Source organism: Artemia franciscana, chromosome 18, assembly GCF_032884065.1.
Source record: "Artemia franciscana chromosome 18, ASM3288406v1, whole genome shotgun sequence".
NCBI classification, from domain to species: domain Eukaryota; kingdom Metazoa; phylum Arthropoda; class Branchiopoda; order Anostraca; family Artemiidae; genus Artemia; species Artemia franciscana.
This window is the reverse complement of record NC_088880.1, coordinates 7,065,297-7,084,143: the sequence shown is the minus strand read 5'-3', so window position 1 is coordinate 7,084,143 and position 18,847 is coordinate 7,065,297. Positions and strand designations below refer to the sequence as shown.

Below are 18,847 nucleotides of genomic sequence, written 5' to 3'. Positions count from 1 at the left end.
ACTGTTTCACCTCTCAGTTTTTTGACTGGATTATACTACTGCTTCGGCAGTGCTTTAAAAAGTTCCCTTATTCTAATACGGTAATATTGGGCTGTAGCTTTCTGTATCTGCTTTTTATGGATCGCCTTAGTAGGTTAGCTTTCTCAGTTTTTCCTTAGCAAAACAGTCTTAGTTTTTGTCTGATTAAACTTTTTATTGTGTCATTTATATACGGCTTATCATTAGAGCATGTTTTCTTTTTTGCCCTCTGGAAAATGGAGTAAATAATTATTGGTAAGTTTTTCTTGGAAAAATTTGGCTTTCTTATTCGATTCATCGGCAACGAATACATCTTCTCATTGCTCTTCTGAAAGTCATTTTCCAAAATTAAGCACACCGCTATCAGTAGTTGGTCGATACTTAAATACATCAAATGTATACTTGCAGATACGATTTTGTATCGGATTTAGCGACAGTGTAAAATTTTAACTGCCACCACGTGGGGGGGGGAGGAGGGAATGAATTGGGTTAGGTATAGAATTCATGCATGTTTGTACAAATAATGTCAAGGGAAGTATCACCTTTTGTTGTTAGAATATTAACAATTTGTTTTAAATTAGCTTCCCGACAATGACCGGTAAGTAGGATCCCAGCATTCGGATGTTCAGATCGGAGGTAATCAAGCGATACATGAAGTTTTTCCGAGAAATACCTCTATGACCTCTAGCAGACCTCTAGATCTCCGAGCAGACATCTAGAGATTTTCAGCTTCCCGACAATGAACGGTAAGTAGGATCCCAGCATTCAGATGTACAGATCGGAGGTAATCAAGCGATACATGAAGTTTTTCCGAGAAATACCTCTATGACCTCTAGCAGACCTCTAGATCTCCGAGCAGACATCTAGAGATTTTCAGCTTCCCGACAATGACCGGTAAGTAGGATCCCAGCATTCAGATGTACAGATCGGAGGTAATCAAGCGATACATGAAGTTTTTCCGAGAAATACCTCTATGACCTCTAGCAGACCTCTAGATCTCCGAGCAGACATCTAGAGATTTTCAGCTTCCCGACAATGAACGGTTAGTAGGATCCCAGCATTCGGATGTACAGATCGGAGGTAATCAAGCGATACATGAAGTTTTTCCGAGAAATACCTCTATGACCTCTAGCAGACCTCTAGATGTCCGAGAAGACATCTAGAGATTTTCTGCGGATTGCCTTAGATTTTCAGAAACCTCAGCTGAGAAAAGCTATTCACAACAATAAAATTCGTGAATTCTGGAATGCTAATTCCGTCTATACTTGTGTTTAGACGTAAGTCAATGTCCAAACCCCGTCAAGTTTGGTTTCAAGACTAGTTATAAAAGAGAAAATAAACCTTGATTGGTCAGATGGGGTATGACATAGACATTGACCTAGCTAAACTCTTATGTTAACGTCAGGGCCTTGTCCAGGATTTTTTTTTGGGTGGGGCAGGGGTTCCAAAACGATTTAGAAAATGCATCCAAAATTTATTTTGTTCATTTTGATACGCTGTTCTTTACGCTGCTCCGATTTTTGACCAGGTGAATGATAAAAAAACACCAACAATGATATTAGTTAATAGGCGTGGTAGAACTTTCGGCTTAACTTTAATCTATATTATTTCATCATACCCATTTATTCCAGAAAACACGTATTTCCCTTGGCGACACATTGTCACGACAAAAAATCCTTCCCCCCTCCCCCTCTTTTTACAAGGTAACGATTGTGTGGATGAAGTTTAACAAACTCTTTAAAATAAGCCATCTTCAGAGTATCCAGGTTTTGGGACTAAACCTAGGTTATACAAATCAAATCTGATGCTGAGTTATTCACCGTAAGTTCAAGCTCAATAAGTTCTTCAAAATTAAGGCTTTCTGGATTACTTAATAGCAATCTATGAAAATGGTACAATATTCTATTATTCTTATGTTTACTACCATGAGTACCAGAAACACCCGTTTTATCTGGCAAACGATTTGAAAAAGGAGTTTGAGGGTAAGAAGGTATAGGGACAATTTCTTGGGGTCGCTGGGGTTTATCAGATTTAGCAGGGATGGTGGTACTATGGGTCGGCTCAAAATAAATTGCCTAGTAGTAGGATGACCAGAAAGGGGTAAGAGGGACCTTCGACTCCCAACATTAGGAGTAGAATTATCCCTGTATACCATATCATATTGAGGGGTTGACAGAAGGGAAGTAAATCTATTGGGGGCGCGGGTCAATAGTTTGGGGGAAATCTTGGAAAAAAGACGGCGGGGATATTCTGAAAAAGAAGTAGAGAGTTATAGGTTGGAGAGGGCTAAACAGGTGCTTCTTGTGCCAGCGCCAGTTTCCATCGCGATTTCATTTTTGGTAAATTCAATAAAAAGCGATCACTAGATTGATGTCAACCAAAAGACTAAAATGAAAACACCAAAATAGGCTTAGGGAAGTTTGTGTACCGGGACCGACCAGGGAACCAAACCAGGGATAGTCTTGGAAAGTTTAGGCCCAGGAGCACTTGAAGGTGGCATGGGACCAATGGGGACGTACACTGGCCCATGGCCAGGGTAGCCTTCCTGTTTTTTGACAAATTTAAATTCGTAAGTGGGATCGAGGACCTAGAAGCATTGGCCAAATTACAAGCACTTTCAGCACATGATAAATCTGCAAATAAATTAAGAATAAAGAGAGTAAAGAATAAAGAACAGGTACTATTTTTACAACATCCTGAGATAATACCTACAAACATGTAAATACTGACAACGATTCTTTTTCCTACAAAAACCACTCTCGAAAAACCTGCATATAATATTACATTCACTATTGATTAAGGACTTGCACGTAACTTGTTGTTGAATTATTTTCTCGAAAATAATTAGCAGTTCATCTTCAGTCGGTTGAAGGTCACGAGACTTAGTCTGACCAGTTACACTTATGTCAGCTAATTTGACATTTTCCTGAAACTCGTCATCCAGCCTTCTCACACCACGTGCACTTTTTACGTCACTTAATGAGTTACAGATCTGATCGCTCGGGGCTTGTGAAATTATTAAGTTCAGATTTAAGAGGGGACGACCGGGTAATTTCACGGGTGGCACTAGAGAAAGGATTCGTAACTGATTTAACTGCATCATTACGGTGTCAATAGTTGCTGTTTGTTCGTCGGTTAAGTTCTGGAGCTTACGTATATCAGATTGGAGTAATTCGTGGGCATTTCGTAGCGGTAATAGTTCATTCTGAATAGCTAAGAGTTTATTCTCAGGAACGGAACGGAACATCTGTTAGTTAGAGCTGAAATTTCATTAACGTGTTCAGAACAATTCGTGTATGGGGTTTTATCCTTATTGCTTATTCTGGGGATTAGAGGCCCTTGGTGTGCTTTTGGAAAGGGATCTAGGTCAAGGGATCGCTCGTGGCGTAGCTTTGCATGGAAATTTCATATCGCTGGTAATTGAAGGCCAAGTGAGGAAGTCACAATTTATGCACGACCCTACCACTAGTTTCTCTTTCGCTGCAATCGTGATCCTTGCACACCTAGGATGCCAGCATTGACTGCATATGGTGTACTGACCCGTCCTATTAGTAGCTGGGTTTCTACAGCATGGACAGTAATATTTAGGCATAATTAACTTGGAAAACTAGGTGCTGTGCACTAGGCTGATAGGGAGGAGGGCTACCTCGAACCCAACCACCACGTCTTCACCCGGGGTAAAAACCACAGAAATTCTCTACCTGCTGTGCGGATGTTTAATATCCAAAATATCCATCATGTCCATATTATAACAGCGCCACAGCGTGTAAATAAGTAGAATTCGAACAGCACCTCTCCCCACGCAAGTCAGATGAAGTTAGTCTTTAGATGTCAGTCATTCAAGTCAGCCAAGTCAGATAAAGATGAAATTGTACTCCCTAGTCTCTATGCATATGTATCACCGGTTCCACATTAAAATCCGGTAAATATTCTGCATAAGCTAAGTTACTGCTCGTCATACACCGAAGCAAAGCATTTGCAAGACGTGCTATGGTTGCTAGGTCATTGGATATCAGTAAACTCACCGAAGGCAGCTTGGGGCACCATGTTCAGCATGTTGCTGACAATGTTCAACATAACTTTTGTTCCCCTGGCGCACACAAAACCTTCCATGTTAGGGGTAACAGAGCTGCAGTACCCCCAAGGAAGATATAACAGGCCAGCTAAAAGAGGCCAGTGGCATGAGAATCAGGTACGTGCAGCAAAAATAAACGCCACTGACGTTTCTCTTTGAGCCATCAACCTTCTCAGAGGAAGTACCAAACACTAATGACGACTTCCTTTAGAAAACATGTCATACAATCTCTTTGCTCCAACAATGAACCCACAGAATATTCTTCTGGTGCATGCGTATTTTTCACATGTCTGACCGATAAGAACCCATTCGAACTGTTTAGCATATATACAACTTTGTGGATTGTGGATTGAGCAGAGTAGGAACTGAAAATGGAGCCAGAGCTTACGTTCCACAAACATAACGTAAGTACAGTGCCTTACTTACTTCTAAGTGCAGTACTGAAAAGACCTAAATTTCACTAAGCCCCTGTTTGCACGGTTGGAAGCTCGAAGGCAGAATGTGCCCTAGTGCACAATGAAAGTCTTCAGCCCAAGCGGCTCTGATATCACTCTTTTGACGCAGCTGTAAACCGGGCTGTGGGTTTTTGAGTCTGCACAGAATCCAGGAAGCCTAGGTACATAAATTCAGCGACTGTATTTAGTAAGATAGTGATAGTATGATGACGATAGTGAGACAAAAGACGAAGCCGACAAAGTTTAAGCAAAGCTGTCTGTTCACTAAATTTCTCCTTCATGGAATATGGGTAGCCTACTTGAATGTTTATACTTTATAACTGCAACTTTATATCTAATTAATTGTGATATATGAAGTCTTGTGCTCGACTAGTCATTGATTAAATATTTGGAAAAAGAAGTGAGGTCGATAATTTCTTTTTTTCGGTATTAGTGAATTTTTCCAGTCTGAAATTTTTCGTTAAAACTGAATTTCCGATATTTCTGATTTTTTAAACATCTATATGATTTTGTATAATTTCGCTTTAAAAATTCAAATAATCATATTTAATTCTCACTGTCTTTGAAATATCAAGAAGAAAATCTTTAAAAGCATACCTAAGAAAAATGAATAAAGGTCACGCTGTATTGCAGTTTTTTTTTAGAGGGTAACATAATTCAGATTGAAACTGTTCCTGTTTTAATTCAAAATTTTCTTACTAACAATGTAGCACCAATAACCTGTGTTAATGTTATTAATAAATAATAACGAATAAATCAAGCCAGCGGTACATTTTATATAAGCATAAAAACCGTTGCATTTTTATAAGCGATGCATTTTATATAAAGCTGTGCATTTTGTATAAAGCTGTGCATTTTGTATAAAGCGGCGCATTTTTAAAAAGCGGTGCGTTTTATATAAAGCGGTGCATTTTATATAAAGCGGTGTATTTTATAAAGCAGTGCATTTTTATAAGCGGTGCATTTTATATAAGCATAAAAACCGTTGCATTTTTATAAGCGGTGCATTTTGTATAAAGCGGTGCATTTTATATAAAGCGGTGCATTTTATAAAGCAGTGCATTTTTAAAAAGCGGTGCATTTTATAAAGCAGTGCATTTTTATAAGCGGTGCATTTTATATCAAGCGGTGCATTTTAATTCGCCATAAATGACAGCATTTCATGGAACTTTTCAAATGTTCACTGACAAAAAAAAGCAACGCCTTTCCTGTTGCTCTTCTTGCAGAAACTTGGATGGCTTCAAACTAAAAAACAGCCGCACTTTTCCCAATAAAGTTGATGTCCCATAAATTTGCTTAGTAATAATGCAATACCAATCACCTGTATTACTATCATTTATAAATCGTTGCAAATAAAACAAGTCAGCCTTGAATTTTACATAGCATTTCATTCGCCATAAATGGATATATTTCATGGAACTTTTCAAAAGTCCACAGCCAAAAAAAGCAATACCTTTCCTGTTGCTCTTCTTGCAAAAACTTGGATGGCTTTAAACTCAAAAACAGCCGCATTTTGTCCCATAAAATTGATGTTCCTTCATTAATTTTCAGTGGCACCGTATGAAATTTCGCAAGTTGTTCTGCTACATGTGGGTAAACCTTTTCACTTCTGCAAGAGGCAGTATCGAGGACTTTGCCTTTTACGTATTCATATGCTAGTCCATTTTTGAAAATTGCGTAGAGCTTTGATCCACAACCAGCCTCATATAACCTCTGAAAATATAAAGTGAGTAAGGAATTGAGTAAAGAAAAAGTGAGTAAAAAATCAAATAAAGAATAAAGTGAATAAAGAATCGAGTAAAGAATAAAATGAGTAAAGAATCGAGTAAAGAATAAAGTGAGTAAAGAATCGAATAAAGAATAAAGTGAGAAAAGTGAGTAAATAATGGACTAAAGAACAAAGTAAGTAAAGTATATGCTCACCACGGCTACGAGCCCCGACATGGAATTCGTTATAGCGAGTCTCCGATATTATAGTATTAATAAAAAATATATTATTGCCTATTTGTGCCGACGACTTACTAAAACACCCGTTTCAGAAATAACGTTCCATACGTTTTAGCACGATATAGCATCCCTGCCATTCGTTTTTTAACGTAGCTTTAAGTGACGAATCTGATCAAAGATAAAGTTAATCTTGCTGTGCTGATTTTTGAACTACCGTTAAGTCATCCAGGCTAAATTTTATCCTTCAAAATAAAAGCTAATTTAATTGATCAACCACCAACCTCCTACAATGTCTAAAAAAAATAAAGAGTTTCTCGGGCTGAGCCTACCAGTTAACCCGTGAGCTTCTTTACAGAGAGGCTAGGCTCTTAGACATGACGAATTCAACATTTTATCCTTTATTTGTGCCGACGACTTACTAAAAACCCGTTTCTGAAATAACGTTCCATACTTTTAGCACGAAATGGCATCCCTACCTTTCGTTTTTTAAAGTAGCTTTAAGTGATGAATCTGATGCAAGATAAGGTTAATCTTGCTGTGCAGATTTTTGAACAACCGTTAAGTTATCCAGGTTAAATTTGATCCTTCAAAATAAAAGCTAATTTAGTTGACCAACCTCAAACACTGTATAAAAAAAGATAGAGTTTCTCGGGCTGAGCCTCCCAGTTAACCCGTGACCTTCTCTACAGAGAGGCTAGGATCTTTGACACGACGAATTCAACATTTTATCTTGTATTTGTGCCGACGACTTGCTAAAAACCCGTTTCTGAAATTACATTCCATACTTTTAGCACGATATAATATCCCTACCATTCGTTTTTTTAAAGTAGCCTTAGGTAATGAATCTGATGAGAGAAACGGCATCCCTGCCGTTTGTTTTTTAAAGTGGCTTTAAGTGATGAATCTAATGCAAGATAAGGTTAATCTTGCTGTACGGATTTTTGAACTACCGTTAAGTTATCAATGGCTAAATTTGATCCTTCAAAATAAAAGCTAATTTAGTTGACCAACCTCAAACAATGTCTAAAAAAAGATAAAGAGTTTCTCGGGCTGAGCCTCCCAGTTAACCCGTGAGAAATTAAAGAATTTTCTGATTGACTGGAGATAGTATGATTAAACTTGGCTTGGACCTAGTAAAGAATGAACCACAAGGAATTGGGCAGCAGAGTTACTCAAATATGACAGAAAGCGACTTTTCAAGCAGTTCAACCATGGGAAAAAGCCTTTGGCTTTTACTTGGCTGGGACCTAGTAAAGAATGAACCACAAGGAATCAGGCAGCAGAGTTACTCAAATATGACAGAAAGCGACTTTTCAACAGATAAGTGAATTGTATCCTCTCTCGTCAAAAGATACGTGTGTTAGGTCATTTTGCATAGAAAGATACAGTTTTCATCAAAAATTGGATTCATCTTAATATTACCTTTTGTTACTTACAAAAGACACTAGATATAGCAATTTCCTTCAAAAATGAGCGCCTTAACATCTCTTTTTGATATTTAGAGCCCCACTAGCGAAGAGGAAATGAATAAAACATCACTGCTCATGAGGAAACAGGAAACACGTGAAAAAGTAATTTTTCTTTATACTCAAGACAGAGGACTATAATTCTTCTAGATGGGGTTTTCGGCTGTGGTGATTCCAATGTTATAGTTTTATTTTGATCAGACACCATTTTCGAGGGTTTTCAGACTGTTTTTTGAAATAATTTCTTAAACCTTATTACCTTTCAATTTACAATTAAAACTAAATGATAATGTAAAAAAAAGGAAATGTATGTTTTATTTAATTTAGTTAAGTTTGTTTCTGTTTTTTCAATTTTTTCCCGGTGATGAAGGCTTCCGGAAATGAGGCCGCAATATTAGGACTATGATTATTATTATTAACAAAAAAAAAGACTTTTTTGTTATTTTTGCTGTCTTTATTGAATACCTGTTTTTCCACATATTTCATTTCGTTTTATTTGTATTTTTTTTAATTCTCACAAAGTTGTTTTCGGAATAAACTATTACCAATACGATTAGCTGAAATTGACAGTTTTTATGTTTTTAAATTTTTGGCTGTGATTATAACTAATGGTGGGATACCCAACTAGATCGAAGCTCAGGTTTCAAAGGGTTAGGGAGCAGACCTCAGCGTATAGTAACCAAAATTTTGAAAATTTTGAAAATTCTAAAGGAAGAAAGGTCAGTGTTTATGGTCTTTTAAAACATGTATCATTTATGAAGCAGTGGGGGTGAAGCAGTAGGGAGCAGACCTCAGCATATAGTAACCAAAAGTTCAAAGCCGTGTATCGAAGAAATTATATAGTGTTAAACCTTTTTTATGGACGTTGAATCAGAAATCATATCTATTATTCAGATTTAAGAGAATATAAGTTGTAATTATTGAAAAATCTTTCGAAGGTTTTGAAAAACAGCCTGAGGCTACTTAAAAATGATGGGGACTTCACTTCCCCACCTTCAATAAAACTGATAATCAATTTTTATCAAGGGAAATAATGACAATTCTTCTTTTTCCCAGTTTCCCAGGGGTAAAATTTTACTCTCGTTTCCTCAGGAAAAAATTTGGTACGACAAAATTTGGTATGACATAAAAACTTTTCAGGGTATAGATAGAGTAATGCATAACTCCTATAAATAAACAGAATAAAAATACGACTTTGTAAAGATCAAAAACCATACCCATAAGCAAGGTTTTTTGTTATGAAGGGGGGGGGGTATTTGACTATGGAAAATAATCTTCTGGGCCATCCTAGAAATAATAAGCACGATTTTTCTTTTGTAATTTCCAGCAATTAAGGTTGAACAACAAATTCAAGTAACTTCTTTTTTGTACAGCCTTGTCTATATGGCTGTCTATATGTCTATACCTACATTGACTACTTGTCTATATGTCTATACGACTCCCTGAAATTTTTTCCACGGTATAGATAGAGCAATGCACAACTCCTATAAATAAGTCAAACTAAAAATACGACTTTGCCAACACCATAGGCATACCCATAAGCAAGATTGTTTAGTAGGAGGGTGGGGGAAATGTTTCACTATGGAAAAGGATCTTCTGGGTCATCCTAGAAATAATAAGCGCGATTTTTCTTTTGCAATTTCTCGCAATTATTGTTGAACAACAATTTCTAGCAGCTTCTTTTTTGTACAACCTTGTCTATATGACTTCCAATGTGGATTTCCTATATAAAAGGGTAAAAGAGCAAGATTACTAACCTGTATATTACGAATTTCCACCTGCCTATCAATCATTAAACTTGTACCTGATCCATAAACGCGAATCAGTATCATATCCTCTTTTGTCGTATCACACTTTTCATATATTCCCAGTAGTTTATTAGTGATGCCATTTTTAAATACCTAGAAACATTGATTACCAAATAAAACAGACTAGTCTAATAAGAATAAATTTGAGAGTCACCTTGAGCCCCAATGAGAAGAGAGAGAGAGAGAGAGAGAGAGAGAGAGAGAGAGAGAGAGAGAGAGAGAGAGAGAGAGAAAGAGAGAGAAAGAGAGAGAAAGAGAGAGAGAGAGAGAGAGAGAGAGAGAGAGAGAGAGTAAGAGAGATAGACAGGGAGGGAGAAAATTCCGTTCAGTTCCCTATCAAGAGCCTCAATCACAGATGAAAAGCTTATAATACAGATGTCAGACTGAGATGTTTTCATGTCAGACTGAGATCAACCGATAATTTTAGTGCTTTTACTTTATGCTCGTCTTGCTTCTATTCCATCCAAGAAAGCTTTATGAATGTTGCAAGGTCAAACTGAACAAACAATCTTTAGGAAATAAATTCAAGAGAATGATAAATGAACTGTGAAACTTATCAGCTTTAAATCTGTTATCTTTCACCAGATATTGTATAAAAAACACGAATTGATCACTTGAATAAACTAATCATTAAATAAATATTGAAACACTGTCTTCCAATATACAGTGCCATGATCACAAACAATTTTGAGACATGACTAATACATGACTCCAGTCTCTAACATTGCAATGATATACCAGGCGGATATCGATATTATAGAGGCTGTCCTTTGTCTGTTACCTGGCTTGGTAAGCATCTAACATAATGAGTATTGGTATCTTATAAGAGTGGAGACAGGCAATAGTGCACAAAAAATCACCAGCACCATGTACAGTTTGGTGTTCTTTGGCTTTTTGTTAAGTTTTGCAACTCTTTTTTCATATAGACAATTGGTCCTTAGTGGCAAAGTGTTTTTGACCTTAGCTTAGTAATACGGGACCCAGAGATCTAATCTGACTGTAGAAACACGCTGCAGATCCTACACAGGGACCTTAGTAGCCAAGAAATGTTAATCCAATTATTTACTTACTAGTCAGATACTTATTTCTAAGCTAGGCTTACCAACTGCACTAAATGTGCCTTATTATTAAAAAAAAAAAAAAAACGCCAAGCGTTAGATGGCGTTGATGTATATTTTTCTTTACACTAGTACCATATTCCCCTACCCATACTCTTAGCTCTGACTCTCTAAAATGCTCTCACCAAGGACAATAATGTAAATCATATATGAAAATGAAAATATCACCTTTACATTAACATTTTCCAGTTTCCAGCTTGGCCTTAGAGAATGTACTATGTGTAGTGAACCAGGTATTAAATCATGTTCTTCTATTTTGAAACTGAGCTCGTTGACATTCATAGCCACCTTATTCTGTAAATTAGAGAGATGATTTACAGAAATAAACATGGTAAAAACCCAGCAGGTGCATTCAGAGGAGGTGAGGCATGGGAGGAGCTAAAATGAAAATTTTCTTCCACAAAGTGTGATTCAGGCAGCCAGCTGATTCTAGAGTATAACTCTGAATATAACTGAATATAGACAAATGATTATTTATTCTGATTTTTTTTTTTAGTTTTGGTCTTCTTTGCCAGTTTTCATATTTTTTTTAATGATATTTTTTACTCCAAAATTAAAAATTTTGCCCTTTTGGGCCTGGCATAGGGATTTTTGAAATAAATATCTCATCCTATTTACTCCTTTCTCTAGTGTCAATATGTTGCCTTCAGCTCAAAGATTCTCTTGTAGGCTGTAACATTCCTGGATCTTTTATACCACAGATGATTTTATCCCTGGTCATCTCTTTTTGATAATGGTATTCCCATAACTTGACTAGCAATTTCAGTTCAGAATGTGCTTCTCAGGTGTCTGTTTAGGTGAGACTTAATTCTATTTGTATTCCCTGCTTTAACATTGAAGGTTTTGAAAATGTCATTGAAGGGTTTCTGAGTAAATAACCACACTTAATCTTCTTAAATTTACCATACAGAAAGCCAAGAAACAAAAGTCTTCCATATTCTTCAAACTTCCCCCATTCTACATCTAGACTCAAGTTGATTTGACTCATTAATATGACTCAGGTACAAGTATAAACCACTATGTAAGCACACAAACAGAGCAAAGCAACACAGAACTGAACACAAACACACACCAAAGCCCCAGTAAAACTAATAGGCAAGCAATTTCAGCAGGATTTTACCCTGCCAGCTCTCTAAATAAAGACTTCAAAACTGAGGTACTGCAGCCTTAGCAAAACAGGCTGAACCTCAAGTGTAAGCCTACTGAAAACTATCAGAAGTTTTAAAACTATATAAAGTTAAAAGTTCAGAATACATATCAATGGAATATTCAAAATACTTAAGAGAACAAAGATTAATAAAGAGGCTGAAGTTGCTGTTGAAGTAGATCATAAATCTGACAGGAAATAAATGGGGTCAGGGGGCATTACCCCTCTCCCTTGCCCCACAGCAAATCATGCCCCTAATCTTTTGACCTCCCCTAATGTGGCCAGATATAGCTTTTAGGCTGCTCAGAAGTTAGCTGACCTTATGGCTTCACTCTGGTTTTTTTAACTTATTTCTTATAGTAAAATCTACCTTGGAAAATGGTTCTAGAATGAGAATGGATTCAGAGTATACATTATGCCCTTGCCCTGGAAGGTGTTTTAGCTAGTATTTTGGCTTTTCGATTTCTGAGGATTAGAAAATTCTATAGAAGACAGTCTTACACCTGTCCTTATTTTGAATACACAATGTCCAATGACTTGAATTAGAGTGGAGACATATTAAGATTATTTTTCCAAATTTAATATGCATTTTCCTAAGCTATTTAACATTCTAAAGCACACATTAGCAAAGGCACTCAAAGAGGGGAGGAACTGGGGCAGCTGCACTTGGCGCTGTTGCTGGGGGCATGCCTACTATGGTCAAATTTTTTACTTTTATTCAGCCTTTGTTGCTTATATTTGAGTTGGAAGAGGGGCTGTGCAACAAATTTTTTCCTGGGCACTACTAACACTGAACATCTCTGCACATCAGGATTTAGCAAAACTTTGAGGCTCAAAGGACTTTTCTTGGTACTTGTGTGTACTGTAGATCTGTTTCTCAAGGTTTCTTTTTTTATTTATTTATTAATATGTCAAACAGTAGAAATAGTACCTGTCACTATAGACACAAAACAAAAAATAAGCTAATTAGCAAAACTTTTAAATATCAGAAGCAGATATATTAGAAGGAAAAAAACTTATATTCAAAACTTTCAACTTATAACTTAGCATTAAAAACTCTCAAATAGAAAAGTGTCTCTGCTAAAGAACATTTAAATATCTGCATAGAATACAAGGTTTGTGTTGGTTCATTGCCCTTTGGAGGGGAAAAGGATGGTATTGTATGCTTACAAACACTTTCTAGACTATAGTTTAGGCTTATGGAACATTCCTGAAAGTTTCAGTGGCCATTCACATGGGGCTTAGTTGTAGTTGTACTTGCAACTATGAATACAACTTGGCAAAAACTTTCCCTTCACTCAGGTATCAGTCCTAGGCACAATAATAGTTCAATTCAGATCAACCCAACAGCAACTAAGCCTAGGTTTTAACCAATCACATCAAAGATTAGTGATAAGAAATTTGACAGGAATGGAGGGTGAGTAAATGATACAGATATGGAATAACATATGAGTTTATTTTTCTTGAACTACTAATTGTGCATGTGGAGAATAGAAGGTTTCTGCAACATAAGACAGAGAAAAATTATAAGAATAATTCAATGAAGCAACATACATGGGAGGTGATAGAAAGGTCACTTGCTCAAAAGTAACATCTGGGCCTTTATTAGCTCTATTTTGAAATACCACTTGGGATGCTTTCTTAGCAAATCCAAGACAAGATAGTCTCAGCAAAAGGCAAAGCTGGTATAACCCTTTTTCAGATGCTTTCTTAGCAAATCCAAGACAAGATAGTCTCAGCAAAATGCAAAGCTGGTATAACCCTTTTTCAGAATTGTAAAAAATTGATGTAATTTGACTTGTTGATACATTCCCGTAAAATTTCTTACCACTAGTCTTCAATGTAATTGGTTAAAACCTAGTCTTAGTTGCTGGTGAGTTGATCCAAATTTAAATGATATCACACATGGGAGTGAGACTCATAGACCCATGTGAACAGGAAGTTTTTGCCAAGTCATAGTTGTAGTCACAACTATGACTACAACTAAGCCCTGTCTGAATGGCCGCTTAATCACATAACATTTTCCTAAATTGCAAAAGGCCTAAAATTTTACCTTTTTTATTAACAGCTAGGGTATATTTGGGGCGGATAATATTACTAGCCTACAAATAAGGTGAACATATCATTCAATACCTTTTTTATGCACTTTCTGAATATAATAATTACTTAACTTTAAACTAAGTTTCAAGTTCATAACAGACCCTCAAAGTTGGTACCTTTTTCTCACATTTTTGTCTTTATAAAAGGGTTAGAAACAACAATTCTTACCCATTATAGGCCTATGCATAATAACTGTAGTTAACATATTTCAACTGGAGCTTCACTATACTTCACCCCCCATAACCCCCTCATGTGCAAATATAAAGCCCGAATTATATATTTCCCATGTGTTTTTTGGTTTTTGATTTTGTCACAGTTGATTCAGTTTATGGGTAAACTAGTTTAAACAAAACTGAAGCTAATAGCAGTATCTAAAATACAAGAAAAGGGTTATATTTGAGGGTCCATGAAGGGATTAAAATTAGATTTCTCAGTAAAGCAATTTTTATATTTGGAAAAAGCATAAAAAAGGCATCAAGTAGCAGGCTATGTTCACCTTATTTGTAGGTCACTAATATAAACTAGACCTACCCTAAATTTACCATAGGTTGTTTATAAAATAACACTTAGGAGTTATAGTTCCTCTGAAAGAAATATGGGTAAAATTCTAGTTTATGGACATATTTAAAGGTCATCAAAGATCAGGACCCACTAGAGGGAGAAGGAGTGGAGATGGGTACTTCAAAATTGCCTACCTTCCTGAGACATACTTTAGACTCATCCCTGCAAGTTTCATTTTCCTAACCTAACCCCTTTCCAAGAAGAGCTATACATGGGGTATTAGAGAAGAAAGGGGTGTATTGTCAGAAAAGAAAAAGTCCACATTTATGGTAAGACTATCTGAAAGAGGATTAAAATATTTTAAGAATCCCATAGAAAATATTAACACGTTGCTTTCAGATGAGGAGTAATTTTCAAATGTTATTTATTTTTTTTCAAATGTTAATTTGAACAGAAAACAAGAAACTTTTGTAAATAGCCCAGCTGAGTGACAGGCCTAGGCAATATTTTACACCACTAAGGGGAGGGACTGGGACTCAATCACAATACCATGGATTTTACAGATGGGTGGAGCTTGGGATGTAGAATCAAATAGTAAATTTCTTTTTTGATCTAGTTTTTGTCCTTAAGTAACCTAAGCCATATTTGCCATGTGAAACATGGTTGTGCCGTGCTTTACCTATTTAAAAATAATGCCTAAAACAACGCTATCTAAAACACAAATAAGTTCCAAAGACATTACCCGCAACTAATATACATTTCCCCCGACTAATATAGACATTACCGCCAACTAATATAGATATTACCCCCGACTAATATAAGTATTGCTCCCGACTAATATATACATTACTCCGCCATTATAAAATTTTCGAAATTGTAGTTTGAAAGCATGTAGTAGTTGTACGGATTCACTCAAAATCATGTGTTTCAGTGCCTATTCCCTCTGAAATATCTAAAATCGGCATAATCATCGTGTTGTTTTTTAGTTTTCAGTATTAGGGTGGGAAATGAGCAATTTCAGTTTAATTAAGAAATCCTGTCGTGAATTGAACTTTTATTCAATCGTTGTTTTCTGATTCTAATCATTTAAACCACCGAATTCTGAACTTCCGCGTGTTTAACAGTTGGCATGCTTTTTGCCTTCAAAATCTTGCTCATTTTTGCTCAACGACACACAAATCAGTAACATAAAAAACTAGAAAAAAATAACCCCAAAACCAATTAGCACAGAAAGAGAAACCGATCGATAATGTCGATCTCTTATTCTTAACATACGGGAAAGAGAATATCGATCTTAATAACCGACAAAGTTGATTTCCAATCAAAATTTCTGTCCATTCAAAAACAATCTTAATGTTAGAACTCTAAAATCCTCACTCCTTAATTAAAATGAAAATTCGATTGTCCAAAAACATCAGTTTTATCCAACACAGGCAATGCTTTCTATAAAATTAGCGCAAAAGCGGAAGATACTTGAAAAACATTTTATCTTTTTAAGAAGAATATATTTTTGTTGTTGCTGATTTGGGTTTATTTCTTCTGTTAAGGGTGGCACACAAAATGCTCTCGTTCTCTCTACCTTGTTACAAGTTAATGTACTTAAGTTGAACTGTACTGATTCAAATAAAGAAATAGTTTTTCCTTCGTAAGGGGACATAAGATTTCTTTCACCCAAGCATCGACGCATGTCTTTTCTTACAATATCTCATTATAAAGTGTACCTTTTAATATTATTTTTCAAGTTTTTTTTATGATTAATTTTTCTTCCTTATTTCAGCTTATTCCTTTCTTCTGTACTTATATGACTGAAAAAGAAACTACAGAACTCTTCCGTTTTCCATTTGTCACAACCGGAGATGTATGGAGTAAGTACTGTGTAATTAGCTATTTGTGTTGATACATACTGTGTTTGTTCTGCAACGAAACCAGTTGATGTTTAACAAGAAAAATAATTTAATTTAAAAATGAATTGTTGGTATTGTTGGTTGTTTTTTTTTTTTTTTCAGAAAAAGCATAAGAAATAAAATAAACTCTCAGAATCATAAAGATTTTTTAAATAGCCTTTACGAGAACCTGCAAAGCGGCGAGGAGGCACGGCTTACCTTGAAAATTATGGACTAAAATGTAACTATGAGTAACAATGTAATGTAACATTACAAATTTTTTGTAATGAATTTGGACAAAAATTCAAACTTTAGAGTAAGATGGGAGTGACGATAGGAAAGCCCTCATATAGCACATAATTTCTATTCATTTTAAGTTTTAAAATTGATCCTTTCCTTGAATTTAAAAATAAATGCTTAAAAAAAAATTACCGGTTGTTTTTCCAACTATTCCCAGGCCAAATCACGATATTATGTAGGAACCTGCCCCTTAAAAACTCATGCTTTTAAGCCCCTGTGTCAAATTATATGTTTCAATAATTAAAAATTCATTGATAGAATCCCGCTTCTGCCATTTTTCTGCTTAAGAACTAAAATGTTAGATTGCAATTAAAATTTTGAAAGAATTTGAGAATACTAAAAAAATATGCGGTGAACAACAGTTTTGTTGAATGGGTCCTTGATAATAATTTTACCATAGAATTTTAAGTTGACGAATAGGGCTGTTACGTATGGATGGAAATTCTGTGTGACTTCTGGTTGTGTAGATGGCTAATACCATCAAATTTTCTACAATAGGGCTCTTTGATCTCTAAGAAGATTATATACATGTGTTAAGAAACATAATATTTTACAATCTTAAATTGCTGACAACAAAGTTACTAGTAGCATTTGCCAGCAAACCCCCCTCCCGAGGAAATTGTCTTGAAAGGCTTGTGATAACCGTCCTCACCTTTTATACCTCTCTGCATATGAATGAAGCATTTTACGCCACTTTGAGAAATATTGAAGCAATCCCAGGGGTGTAAAGAACTCAAAGACATCTATATGTACCTAGTGAAAAAAAGAGTGTAAAGCTGGGTCCCCCTAGGCTATCTCCTGTTATCCACATAAGGAAAGACAACATTGTAGCCCAAGTGCCTTGGCGTAATACCAAGGGTAGGGCTATGCTACTGTCGAAATATACTTTTTTGCAGGTTATGATTTAATTAATGATTTTTTTTTCTCTTTTTTGAAGTTTTGGATGATATTTTGGAGTTCAGGTTTATGGGATTAAAAAAATCAATTTAAGTGTCAACTTAAATGGAATATAAAAAAAAATTAAATTTGACAGCTGTAGTGTTAAAGATCAGTCATACCATATATGATAAGGTTAAGAGCAATAATTAGAACTTTTTCTTATTATAACTTTTAACATTACTATTGCTTCTACTTCTGCTTTTTTTCTTCTTCTTTTCCTTTTTTATGAAGTCGAGCTTTCTAGTTGTTTTTGTGAGATTGATTTTCTTTCTCTCAGTTTCCTTTTCTTTTGCCGTTGTGATACACAGATCGTTGCTGAATGAGAACTCCGGTTATGTCAGTCACATATCTTGTTTTTATGGCACTTGGTATTAACCAAGTGACATATAGCAATCGCCAATTCTGTCGGTCTGTCTGTTCGTCGGTCTGTCGGTCCCGGTTTTGCTACTTTAGGCACTTCCAGGTAAGCTAGGACGATGAAATTTGGCAAGCGTATCAGGGACCGGACCAAATTAAATCAGAAATAGTCGTTTTCCCAATTTGACCATCTGGGGGAGAGTGGGGGGCCGGTTAATTCGCAATAAATAGAAAAAATGAAGTATTTTTAACTTATGAGCGGGTGATTGGATCTTAATGAAATTTGATGTTTGGAATGATATTGTCTCTTAGAATTCTTATTTTATATCCCGACCAGATCTGATGACATTGGGGGGAGTTTGAGGGGGAAAACATAAAGTCTCGGTTTTGCTACTTTAGGCACTTCCAGGTAAGCTAGGACGATGAAATTTGGCAAGCGTATCAGGGACCGGACCAAATTAAATCAGAAATAGTCGTTTTCCCAATTTGACCATCTGGGGGAGAGTGGGGGGCCGGTTAATTCGCAAAAAATAGAAAAAATGAAGTATTTTTAACTTATGAGCGGGTGATTGGATTTTAATGAAATTTGATGTTTGGAATGATATTGTCTCTTAGAATTCTTATTTTAAATCCCGACCAGATCTGATGACACTGGGGGGAGTTGGAGGGGGGAAACATAAAGTCTCGGTTTTGCTACTTTAGGCACTTTCAGGTAAGCTAGGAGGATGAAATT

General features: G+C 35.9%; 1 protein-coding gene across 7 annotated transcripts in view; it reads right to left on the bottom strand.

Annotated features, from left to right (window-relative positions):
* LOC136038551 (ethanolamine kinase 1-like) overlaps positions 1–15,312 on the bottom strand; it is a 49,683-nt gene extending 34,371 nt beyond the window's left edge. For 2 of the 7 annotated variants that reach the window (XM_065721715.1, XM_065721719.1), the window contains exons 1-4: positions 15,285–15,304; positions 11,056–11,181; positions 9,719–9,862; positions 6,002–6,261 (exon numbers count right to left, since the gene is read on the bottom strand). In XM_065721715.1, coding sequence (XP_065577787.1) covers positions 6,002–6,261; positions 9,719–9,862; positions 11,056–11,181; positions 15,285–15,296 — 542 coding nt within the window. In that variant the 5' untranslated portion in view covers positions 15,297–15,304. Of the gene's footprint in view, positions 1–6,001; positions 6,262–9,718; positions 9,863–11,055; positions 11,182–15,184 lie in introns of all 7 variants that reach the window. The other 5 variants (XM_065721718.1, XM_065721717.1, XM_065721716.1 and 2 more) reach the window with 5 other exon arrangements.
* Positions 15,313–18,847: the final 3,535 nt, after the last annotated feature.